At 36.0% G+C, this 12,810-nt stretch overlaps 1 protein-coding gene across 2 annotated transcripts; it reads left to right on the top strand.

The window, feature by feature from the left end:
• The first annotated feature begins 1,634 nt into the window (after positions 1 to 1,634).
• On the top strand, positions 1,635 to 8,578 carry LOC131804726 (ubiquitin carboxyl-terminal hydrolase 35-like). 2 transcript variants are annotated; one of them, XM_059127842.1, is made up of 4 exons: positions 1,635 to 3,267; positions 3,329 to 3,675; positions 3,744 to 4,668; positions 5,178 to 5,407. In XM_059127842.1, exons 1-4 carry the CDS (start codon positions 2,326 to 2,328, stop codon positions 5,223 to 5,225), a joined length of 2,262 nt encoding a protein of 753 aa, XP_058983825.1. In that variant the 5' UTR covers positions 1,635 to 2,325; the 3' UTR covers positions 5,226 to 5,407. The 2 variants fall into 2 exon arrangements, with proteins under 2 accessions (XP_058983825.1, XP_058983824.1); XM_059127841.1 differs by lacking the exon at positions 5,178 to 5,407 and adding an exon at positions 6,375 to 8,578 and having other exon boundaries at positions 1,636 to 3,267.
• Positions 8,579 to 12,810: the final 4,232 nt, after the last annotated feature.

Below are 12,810 nucleotides of genomic sequence, written 5' to 3'. Positions count from 1 at the left end.
AAGACGGTGTCAGCACAGCTGCTTTATTTACAGACAGCAAAAATGCTTGTCTTCTGCTTAAAAACAACACATCTCACAATTTCACTGTGTACAATATTCTAAACAAAATAGTTAATTCGCATTTAATTAAAATCTCGTTTGTTTGGACACCTTCCCATGTCGGTATACCAATCAATGAAACAGCCGATTATTTTGCGAAGCATGCAGCAAATGTTGGTTCACCAATCAACTTCTGTCTGTCGGTCACAGATGCGTCGAAACGCATTGAGTCACTCCTGTGGAATGAGTTTATAGAAAATTACAAGGACATCTCACGGACTAAAGGAACTTACTTCTACCAATTCTTCCCGGCGCCTGCTAAACAGCCCTGGTTCTTTTCATCAAACATGAAACCTGAAAACATAAAGATTGTTAATCGATTGCTCACTGGTCATACTTACACCAAAAAATATTTCCACAGGATTGGAATTGCTGACTCAAATCTTTGTGAAACCTGCAACGAAATTGAAGATGAAAAACACATAATTTTTTTCTGCAAAAAGCATCAAAATCATAGGAATGATTTTGATTTGTTCAAGAAATTTAATAACTTACCGGAAATCCTGATGTCCAAAAACCAACAAAATATAGATGAATTAATCAACTTTATTGCACTTTGCAAAATTGAAGTTTGACTTTTATTTGTAAATAATCATCATATTTGCTGACAGTTCTTTATTTTTTCCTTTAGTTTTGATTTTTTTTTTGTTTTGATTTCTTATGTATTTCATTCATATCACTACATTCTGTAAACACACATATACTGTAAACAAAAAGAAAACGAAAATAAAAGAGTACTGATACTTTTCAAGTAACCAATAACCGGTCATGGTGAATGGGCACGAAAGTGTTCTAACCACCAACATACTTGACGACGTAGAAGTACAAAAAAAAAAAAAAAAAAAAAAGCCAAACAGGATTGGCCTACCTTCTCTTCATTGTACCATGCACCTACCTACATACAGGCATGGTAGACCTCAACCTGTATAATAAATTTATCGAAATCATTTTTTATCATTTTACAAGTGATCAGCCGCAAAACTTTGTCATCTACGTGAACCCGCAATTTTAATTTGACACTGACATTTCCAGGAAGATTACAAATGTCAGATCACCTGTACTTATGCTACACATGGGAACAATTGAACAACTGCCAACATTTCTTCATCTTTTAGTTCTATTTTAAGCAGGATTTTGGCATGAATTTCATAATAATTTTTACAAAATTGGTTTGTTTTCCTGCAGGAATTCTCAAACAAGTTATTGCTCAGAAAGTTAGGTAGTTTATGTGAAGAGTAAACAGACGAAACTAAAGATCTTTAAGTGATCAACGAAACACTTATAAACAATGAAACACTTATTTTCTGTAGCCGGTGTTGACATATCCAGAGGAGACAATTTTGAAAACCTTTGGTCCGCGTAGACCGTGTCCGTACATTCTGGCAAGCTCTCCAATAGTCCAAATGTAATCAGTCTTTTAAATTCAACCTCGTATAAATGTTGCTTAAGTAAATTAATCCATGAGTTGCCCTCGTTCGTTATTCACTCGTTGTTATCGAATAGTGTTGTGCATTTTCGTTATCGATTACACATCCTCATCACTGTTTATCGAAAGCATCTTCTTACCAAATCGCAAACCAATAATAAGTGTAATTTTTAATTAATTTTCTCGGAGCAAACAAAAAGATAATAAATATTTATAGGGAAACGAAACAGATCCGAAATTATCCTCTAACCCTTCAAAAGTGCAACGTAATAAGCAGCATCGAATCAAGAAGTGAAAAATAACAGACACGAGAAAAATAGAGTGGAAAAAAAGAAAGGCGTAAAAATACGATACATAAATTTTACACAACAGAGGAAAAAGAATTCCAGTGACAAAATTGGAGCGAAAAAACAAAAACAGGAAAAGAAAATAGTGCAAAATTTGCTTGGATAATACACAACAACAAACGTACGATCAAAATAATATAGTTTTTGTTTTGGCGAAAAAAAAGTTCATTGCTCAGTAGTAGTGCATCATCGTTGTTGCCGTTGTCGTCGCAGAGCACAGCAGACTTCGTTGTTGTCGACGCTAGACTTTGCCACACATAGCAAAACATTGCAACAACAAAAACAACAGCAGATCAAGGACACCTGACGACTGAACTGACGACCTCGCCGTTGTTGTTGGTTGGAGGAGGTTTTTTTTTGTTCTCATCTCCACTGTGAGGCTGTAGAGTCGTTTGGTGAGAGAGCAAACAACAGCAATCCCAGGACACATCTCATTTCGGACTTCATTGCGTTATGGCTGTTAAGCAAAACAACACTGAGTCGAATGGTTCATCAGCGGATGCTAATCAAGTGAATGGCACCGGTGTAAAAGCTACCGGGACAATAACGAAATCGAAGAAAATGAATGCAAATGGGGCAAATAGCGATGGCGGTGGGGGTGGTGGCCTTAACCCATCCGGTTTGGGTGTAACGAGTAATGCCGAATTGCCCGGCTGCAGCGGCAATACAGGAGCCTTTGCTAAGGCAAAAAAGCTAAATGTCTCGGCATCACCCAATGTGGGTGGTGGTGTAGCCGGTAGCAATTCCACACCAATGGCATCTCAAACCACTGATATTGCCCAAATCTTGCAATTGATCGAATTTGTCGAAAAGAAACAACAAGAAATGGATTTGAGCAAGAAAATGATGGAGATATATAGCCATTTAATATGGAAATTGGCGCGGGTACAAATACCGCGACAATCGGCAGCGGACTTGAAACGCTTCAAAGATGACATGGCCAAGGTGGGGGCATTTTTTGCCAAAAACAATGAAAAGGTGATCTATTATCACACCTTCTTGCCACTGGTATGTGAATTGATTACCATGAGCGATGGTGAACAACCCTCGTGTGCTCTGGCCGTGATATTTCAACTCTTCAGTACGGATATGATTCTTGAGGCTGTGCAATCGCTGCTCGATGTCGATGTCCCAGATCAGAGTATACGCAAAACAGTGGGGCTACTGTGTGAATGGTTGCGAATTTGTAACTTTTGTCAAAATCTCAATATTTGGATAATGGCCATTTTGAATGGCTTGCAGAAGCAGCAAAAGACAACCTTGGTGGATCAAATTGCATTGGAGAATATTGATCAATTGTTTTCATCGTTAATTGTGCCAGTGTTAAGGCCCAAAGTGGCACCAATTGTATTTCATATGTTGTCTACAGACCAAACACCTGAGGTGTTCCATAAGGTAAGTGTTGTAGGTAAACATAAAAAAGCTTTCAACATTAATATATGTTCTTCTGTTTCAGATCATACCTCGTTTTCCCCGAGTCATAACAATGCTGAAACAGCAATCCAATAGTTCCGAAGAATATGCCGAAAGCACCAAGGCCATACTGAAGCAATTGGTAGATAGAGCAAGTGCATTAATGGTTAGATTTTTCCGTTATGATGACATGTATGAACCAATTGAGTTGGCCCTGAAAGATTTCCAACCCTCCAGTAACTATTTAAGTTATGCCTATGGCAATAAAACTTTCGATTCGACGGGTGTTGAGAACTATTCAAATCAAGGCAATGCCAAAGTGGGTTTGGTCAACTTGGGCAACACCTGCTATATGAACAGTGTTCTGCAGGCATTGGCCATGACAAAAGAGTAAATAGTCCCCTAAAAGAAAAAAAAAATATTGGAAATATTTAAATTTGTGTATTTTTTCTTTTTAGATTTACCCGTGAAATCCTTCTATCCGAATCCAAGTCCCCACTATTGATAAAAATGCAACAACAAATAGCTTTAATGCTCTATTCTACCCGCCAAGAACTGACACCATCCAAGGTGTTGAATGCCACAAGACCACCAGGATTTTCACCGGGTCTACAACAAGATAGTTCGGAGTTTTTGGGTTATCTTTTGGAGACATTACATGAACAGGAAATTACCTTCAATAAGAAAGCCAATAAGAACAATGAACTCAGCTCACCCTCGGATTCAAGGGGGGCATCGGCTTTATGTCAACCAAATGGCAATGGTGGCGATAATAATGGTCTTGGTGATGATGAAGACGATCTAGACGACGATGATGTAGAGCTCAAAGAGGCTGTCGAACCTAAAAAGTCAACAAATAGCCAAAACATATCCACGCAAGCCGCCGATTCCTTATGCACACAAACCACAAATACTAAAGACAATACTTTAAAACATTCAAACTCCAAACATCTATCGCATGCAGCAGCCGGTTCCGCCTCCGCAACGGCATCTCCTGCATCAGCTGCTGCAACAACATATTCGACAATCGAAAAGACATTCACCGGCAAACTGGCCACCACCTATAAATGTTTAACATGCGGCTGGAAAAGTTGCAACATCGATAGCTTTCGTGATTTACAGCTATCCTTTCCCGATGTTAAAAATGATTGTGCTTCCAATTATTCAGTACAGGACCTCATTGAATACTATTGTTCATCGGAAAAACTCTATGGTGATAATCAATATTTTTGTGAACGCTGCAAGAAACTATCGGATGCTGAACGTTATATAAATGTTATAAGTGCGCCAAAGAATCTAATATTGACACTGAAACATTTTAAATATGATCAAAAATATCATATGCGTGCCAAATTGATGCACAAGGTATTTCATGATGAAAAGGTGAGTAGTGGATGTGTTTTCTGGAAAAAAAATTGTTGTTGTTTTTTGTTTAATATTCATTTTGGACATATTGCCCAACACCGGTCAATAATGAGTGGAGAAAGTATCAAATTTACTTAATTTGCTCGCTCTAAGAGATGGAAAAAACAAGCTCAAATTCTGATAGAAATAAGTAAAATTTAGTACGAAAAGGAAATTGTCAGTAAAGCGTGAGAAAATACCTTGTTGAAAACTTGACCTACCTTGCTGAAAACTACATTATTGGAAAAATACTTCTATAGCTCGGACACTCCGATTCCAAAAATACAGGGTGAGATGAAAAAACTGCAACCAACTTCAGACTGCTTTCATTTCTAAGCCACTCGTCCGACAGCTGTTAAAATTATTCCAGTGACAGCACATTATATTGTTTACAAGCGTACAAAAGCATTTTGGTGGGAATTTTCCAGAAGAAAAGTTACTCGTGATGGAATTCAAGTGTGACAGTGTGGTTTCTTTATATTTGGCAGGAAAACCACAAATGGCTATCGTTAGAACACTCCAGCATCAGCATTTAAATGTGAATAAATCTTTTGTGTCTCGTACCATCGCTCGTTACCGTGATACTGGAAGCGTAGCCCGACGTCAAGGAATTGGACGGAAGAAAACAGCAACATCAGAAGAAATAGTTCGAAAAGTGAAAAAGCGACTTGATCGAAACCCGCGTCGCAATGGCCGAAAAAATGACTCGTGAGCCGAACATATCGCAATATTAAATTCCGCAAATATTGAAAAATGAGCTCGGGATAAAGTCATTGAAATTCCAAAAAGTGAAAGAACTTACACCGCAACAGAAAGTAAATAGACTCAAAAGAGCTAAATATTTGCTTCGCTTGGCCGAAAGTGGTGAACTGCCGAATTTGGTTTTCTCCCATGAGCTCCGATGAGAAAAGATTCGTTATCCAGCAGTTTGTAAACAAACAAAATTATGGTGCTTACTTGCCAAAGAGGTAAGCTGAAAATGTGCACCTTCGGTTGGCCACCAGAACTCAAGCCCCGCCATGGTGATGGTGTGGGCCGCCATAACAGCCGATGGTCGCTCTCCGCTCGTATTAATCGACCGTGGCATCAGAATAAATGACGAATATGATTGAGAAAATATTCTGGAGGGTGTATTAAAGCCTTGGGCACGCAAACATTTTGGCCGCAGACCTTGGGCAGTCCAGCAGGACTCAGCACCATCGCCCGCGACACCCAAGAATGGTTACAAAATGAGGTTCCTCGCTTCATTTCCAGCGCACAATGGCCACCAAAATCTCCGGATACCGATCCGTTGGACTATTGTGTCTGGAGTATTTTGGAAAGCATGGTTGACACTAAAAAATACCAAAGTGTCGATCACCTCAAGCAAGCGCTTCGCCGGGAATGGGCCAAAATACCGCAGAGCAACATTCGGGCAGCGTGTGACGGTTTCATTGGCTGTTTGAAAGCCCCAATTCGTGCCAAAGGTGAACAACTCGAACAAATCTAAACTTTTAGCTTTCATTCAATAAAATTAAAAAAATTTTAAAATTATGGCGTTTGACTTTGTTGAAGTTTTTTATCTCACCCTGTATATTAGTTTTTCGGATATATGTTACTTGATTTCGACCAACAACACACATATGGATATTATTTTACCTTCTTTGCTAATCTTTGTTTATATCCTTTCGCCATCCCCATTCCAGGTATCCCTTAAAGTGTGCTCACCCGAAACCCTCGAAGAAATTTCCACCGTACATTATGACATCTATGCCGGCGTTGTACATTCCGGTTTTAGCATGGATTCTGGACACTATTACACATATGCAGCCGATGCCACAAATAAATGGTACAAATTCAATGACAGCATTGTAACGCCATCACGTACCGAAGAATTGCACAATTTAACACCACCCAATACACCCTATATACTGTTCTATCAAATGGGAGCGAGATCGAATGAAACACCCGACACATCGGCATCGACAAAAGTCATTAAAGTCGATGTACCGTCGCTGTTGACATTGGAAGAATTACCTCGCGATCTAAGGGACATGGTTACCCACGACAACTATGCATTCTCGGAAGAATTAAAAATGCGACGATTCAAGGCTAATGCAGTGTTGGCAAATTCAAATCAGGGTGTTAATAACAAGAACAAAGGCTCACGACGAGATAGTTTTGATGATGATGACGAAGAACAACCACCGCCGGCCAGTGGTTGTGGTGGCAATAGTATGCTAAATAATATGAATAGGTTTGTATATTAAAAGCAGGCGAAAATCAAGAACCACAACAACGGAAGTGAAGATTCCTTATTATAAATGTCCTTTAGCTCTATTCTCTGTTGCCTTTTTGTAATGTTTATAAATAACAACCACAACAAAAAAGAACCCTCTCTTTAAAAATTATATATTTCCTTTAAATTTTTTCTTTTAAACTTCTTATGTTATTATTAACTATGTTATTCTTATAGGAAAAGTACTTGATTGATTTGTACTTTAAATGTATGAAAGAACCCCAAGCGAAAAACAACAAAAATATTGAGAATTACAACAAACAAATGATTTTTATAAGTTTAATTTTATACATCATAAAACAAAAAAAAAATGAAAGAGAAAAATTACATTTTTTGTACTATATTGTTTATTATTTTATGAATACATCATAGGAAAGCTACTTTCATAGACCCCTCCCCAAAACCGCCTCACATTTAATATTATAAAAAAAAAGAAAATTCATTGTAGAAACCAAAGTCCTTGTTAATTCATTTTTTAAAAAATCTCTTAATTACTCCCACCAATAATTATTAAATTCATCAACATCAAACCCCTCTTCCTTTTTACAGAACAATATGTCAAAACTGTCTGAATAATTAACCAAAATGGCCAGGATATTTCATGAAAGAAGTTCGGGTTTTTGCATGAGAATGGAGTGAAATTCATGTTCGCCATTTATCTCGCTTGCAATTCATAAGCTGGGCTTTTCTTTCATAAAATACCTGTATCTAACTCCCTAAGAAAGTTAGTTTTGAGATTAGTTTTTTTTGTAATCCTATGGCCTAGTAGCTAGTTAGTTTACAAGGAAAATATAAAAATAATTTGGTTAATTTTAACAATTTTTTAATACAGGCATCCCACTCCTAGGCATACCATAACTTATATGAAAAAAATACCACATAGAATTTATATATAAAAAATAAATTAAAAATTAATGGCAAGGAATCATACAGTTAATCCCTCTATCAATTCCCTACAGGGTATTGCAATTAAATTGTAATACTTTTATTTAAAACTATTAAAAATTATTATTCTAAAAACATAAGCATAAAAAATAATTATTCAAGAAAAACAAAACAACCATTTAAAATTTAAAAATTACGAATAAAAAATCATATAAATGTAATTTAAGTTTAATCAAGAAACAAAAAAAAACTAATAATAAAAAAACATTATCATAAAATATGAAAAAAATATATATATTTATTAAAACACAAAAAGTTTATTAAAAACGTCCCCGTTTCCCTTGTTTATTTTTTATGTTTTTCTCATAAAAGTTTTATTTAATTTAATACATTTATATATTCCATGTTAACATTTTTTTTCGTACCGTGAGCGAGATATGGTAGTTACAAATAGAATAAACCATGAATTGAATGTGAATTAAAAGAAATTTTAAAATAAAGACTGGTATACAAAAACAAAACAAAAAATCTAATCCAAAAAAAAAAAAAAACACAAACAAACAAATTGGATTTAAGAGATTTGATGAATGTATTGATTTAAAATTAAGAAAAAAATGAGAAAACCAATATGGCAAACACAAAACATTTATATGGTGGAAAAAAGACGACGAGCACGTTTAAAACAAAATAAAAATTCCTTCGATAAAAACAAACTAAAAACTAAAATTATTTTATTTTCAATGATTTATTAGGAAAATTTTTTAATGGAAGTTAAACTATTTTAAAATGTGTGCTTAGGAAGTAAATCTGTAAATCTACGGAAGACGTGTCTGGTGTGTATGGTTACCATAAAATTTGTAACGATTGTTACAAATTGTTACTGGAAGTCGCCTGTTAACCCGAAAGTTCTGCAAAAGAGAGCGGTCGGAGAGAGAATTTTTGACAGTTGTTTCAGTGAGGGTTTGCAAATTCTTTCTGGACAAATTTCTTCTTGCAATCACATGAAACTCTTCTTCTTCTCATTAATCGACATTCAATCAGATGTTTTCCATTGTTTGTTTATTTCTTTATCTCTTTTGTGCTTTCAATTTGAAAATGTTTTTTTTTTTTGGAATGAGCAAGACTAATTGTTTTTTGAGAATAACTTTACAAAATGTGAAAATAAATATTAATATGTAATAAGAAAATAAAAGACTATTTCCAACTTTTTAAGCGAACACCATTAGCAGCACGTTTAAAGGATTCCGGGGAACGCATAACATCAATCTTTTATTGCTCATTTCCTTTTTATACCCTCTGCGATATGGCTACAGAGGGTATATATCATTTGATACGGTCAAAACGTGCCTAGTCGAAATAACGGTTTTAAATCCTATGTCTCTTTGGACCAAATCCGTTTCAGAACATTTGGAGTCGATCTAGCGATGTCCGTCCGTCCGTCCGTCTGTCTGTCTGGCTGGCTGGTGCGCACGATAACTCTCGAAGGGAGTATCCGATTTAGTCCAAACTTGGTACATCGTAATATTTTTGTCAAACTTAGATCGAGTTCGGAGATGGGAAACATGGGTCCACTCCTTCTGGTACCTCCCCCACGAATGGTCGAAATTTTCAAAAAATATATTTTTTGCACAGAAAAAGAAAGGATAATGCGATTTTGCTCCAACTTTCCAAATCCTAACATTTGCATCAGTACTAGATCAAGTGTAACCAGTAAGGAAAGCTCAAAAGTCGGGCGGGGCCGACTATATGATACCCTACACCACTATGCATATTTAGTAGAGCTCTCGTAAAAAGGTTTATACAGGGCATTTCAGAGCTCTATGAGATATTTGGTACAAAATCAAAATCTATCTAATTCTATCGTGCATTTTACGAACTATAGCTATCTCTGAACCGGGTTTCTCCAAATTTGACATATTAGCTTCTAGACTGAATTCGGTTTTATGTACGAAAATTCATGTCATTTGGGCTGATATTGGCCATTTGATGCACAATTAACACGAAATCGGATGGGAGCTATAGCTATATCTGAACCGATTTTTACTAAAATTGGTGTACTTGCTTCTAAGCTGGTTTCGGTCGGATTTGCCAAAATTGATGCTATTACGACCATTTGGTGGTCAATCACCCGAAATCGGATAAAGATATATATGGAAGCTATATCCAAATTTGAACCGATTTCGATAAAATTTAAAACAGCTATTCCTGTGCTCCATCTAATACCTGGTACCAAATATCACGGTTGTGGAGTGAATATTACGAATGTAAGGGACTAAAACACTAAAATTTGATATACTTGCTTCTAGGCTGAATTTGGTCCGATGTACTAAACTTCAGTCCATTTGGACTTATATCGGCCATTTGGTGCACAATTAACCCGAAATCGGATGAAGATATATATGGGAGCTATATCCAAATCTGTACCGATTTCAATAAAATTACAAACAGCTATTTCTGGGCTGTATCTTTTATCTGGTACCAAATATCATTCTTGTGGAGTGCATATTACGAATGTGAGAGGCTTAAACACCAAATCGGATAAAACATATATATGGGAGGTATAGCTGTTTCTGAACCGATTTTCTCCAAATTTGTTGTATTTGCTTTAAGGCTAATCTCGGTCACATGTGCCAAAATTCGGGCCATTTGGGCTGATATTGGCCATTTGGTGGCCAATTAACCCGAAATCGGATGAAGATATATATGGAAGCTATATCCAAATTTGAACCGATTTCGATAAAATTTAAAACAGCTATTTCTGTGCTCCATCTAATACCTGGTACCAAATATCACGGTTGTGGAGTGCATAGTAGGAATGTGAGGGACTTAAAGATCAAATCGGATGAAAGATATATATGGGAGCTATAGCTATATCTGAACCGATTTTCTCGAAATTTGATATACTTGCTTCTAGGCCGAACTCGGTTGGGTGTGCCAAAATTCAGGTAATTTGGACTGATAGTGGACATTTGGTGCACATTTAACCCGAAATCGGATGAAGATATATATGGGAGCTATGTCCTTGGGCCAAAAAAATATTGTTTGGAAAATTTCATCTCAATCGGATAATAAATGCGACCTGCATTTTGTTCACAAGAATACATGGACAGACGGACTGACATGCATAAATCGACTCAGAAAGTGATTCTATGAAGGTTCTCAAAAGTAACTATGGGTCTATCTCGTTTCCTTCTCCACGTTACAAACAAATGCACAAAGACATAATACCCTTACCACTATGTGGTGTAGGGTATAAAAATAGACACTATCGGTTCACTCCATCAAGTACCTCCCCCACATATGGTCAAAATTTAGAATAATTACAACTCTCATAAAATGTGATGTAAGAGTCCGATTGTCTTCAAATTTCACACATCCCAAATTTTATATTAACCCAAGGTCTGGTGTAAAAATGGGCAATATCGGTCCATTCCTTCTGGTACCTCCAGCACAAAAGGTCGAAATTTGCAAAAAATATATTTTTTGCACAGAAAGAGAAAGGATAATCAGATCTTGCTCCAACTTTGCAAATCCTAATATTTGCATCAGTGCTAGGTTAGGTGTGGATCGGTCCACTCCATCAGGTACCTCCCCACAAATGGTCAAAAATTTGAATAATTTCAACTCTCATAAAATATGATGTAAGAGTCCGATTGTCTTCAAATTTCACACATCCCAATATTTATACAAACCCAAAGTCTGGTGTCAAGCTGGGCAATATCGGTCCACTCCTTCTGGTACCACAAACGCCCAAAATTTTGAATATCCATGAAGTTCATAAAAAGCGAAATAAACATCCGATTCCATTCCAGACATTGTACATCTCAATATTTCCATCAACACAAGATCTGCTATAAAGATGGCAGAGATCGGACCATTTATTATGCTACTTGCTCCACATAGGGTTGAAGATTTTGAAAAACATAGCGCTCAAAGAAAGCGAAATTTCACACACACAAACATTTTTGTTAACAGAAGATCTGTTGTGAAGATGCTATATATCTGCGAACCCCTTCCGGTACCTCACCCACAAAGGGACACAATTTTCAATACTTTTATCTGTCATAATTTGCGAAACAACTCAGCGATCCTTTTCAACTTGCTATATCTAAGCCTAATTATTTAGGTCCGATACGAAATGGACAATATTGACCCATTCTTTAAAAACCAACTTCACAGAGGGTAAGGTCTACTAGCCGACCTTATGTAGGCCATGGTAGGGCACTGCAACCAATTGATTTCAATTTTTTATTGTCCCGGGGCTGGATTCTTGTTCTATGAAAATATGAAATGAAAACTATTTCCTTTATAAAAAATTTTATTTGATATTTCTTTCCTATATAAAAGTTTTCATTTCACATTTCCATAGAACAATAATTGAGGCTCTGGCTTAACATGTGTATGTTTATGTTATTTTTAATTGTATGAAAATTGTTTAGAAAATAGTTAAATTCAGTTGCAATCAATATGCTTATTACTAGGTATGTATCAATGAAGACAAGGTAGGTTAACTTTGAAAAAATTGCAAGTATAGAGGTCTACCTGTTTGGCTTGTAATGTCAGAGTTACAATAAAAACAATAAAAAACTAAACAATTTGTTGTATTGTTTTTGAGTAAATAATTTAAGCCCGCGAAAACTGGACGAAAGGTTAAAATTTCTTTTCAAAATCATGTTCTATATATATGTTTAAAGGTTTATTTCGCTTCAAAAATTGTAGATTTTGTCGATGCACACGTTTTTAAACACCCGAATGTGAATATTTTCTGAACAATTGTTTTATTATTGAAAGTGAATTCACACAAATAAAGTTGGCATATTAAGCCAAGAAAACAAAAAAATTAAAATCATATGGTATTTAAGCCCGCGAAAACTGGATGAAAGGTTAAAATTTCTTTTGAAAATCATGTTCTATATATATATATGTTTAAAGGTTTATTTCGCTACAAAAATTGTAGA

The sequence above is a fragment of the Musca domestica genome, unplaced genomic scaffold (assembly GCF_030504385.1).
Source record: "Musca domestica strain aabys unplaced genomic scaffold, Musca_domestica.polishedcontigs.V.1.1 48, whole genome shotgun sequence".
NCBI classification, from domain to species: domain Eukaryota; kingdom Metazoa; phylum Arthropoda; class Insecta; order Diptera; family Muscidae; genus Musca; species Musca domestica.
The sequence above is the reverse complement of the archived record's forward strand: the minus strand, read 5'-3'. Positions and strand labels throughout refer to the sequence as shown.

Bases quoted from the DNA above. Each gene is read 5' to 3' on its own strand.
- LOC131804726 (XM_059127841.1), top strand. From the start codon at position 2,326: ATGGCTGTTAAGCAAAACAACACTGAGTCGAATGGTTCATCAGCGGAT. The intron at 3,676-3,743 runs GTAAATAGTCCC...TTTTCTTTTTAG, and splicing joins GCATTGGCCATGACAAAAGA to ATTTACCCGTGAAATCCTTC. The intron at 4,669-6,374 runs GTGAGTAGTGGA...TCCCCATTCCAG, and splicing joins AGGTATTTCATGATGAAAAG to GTATCCCTTAAAGTGTGCTC.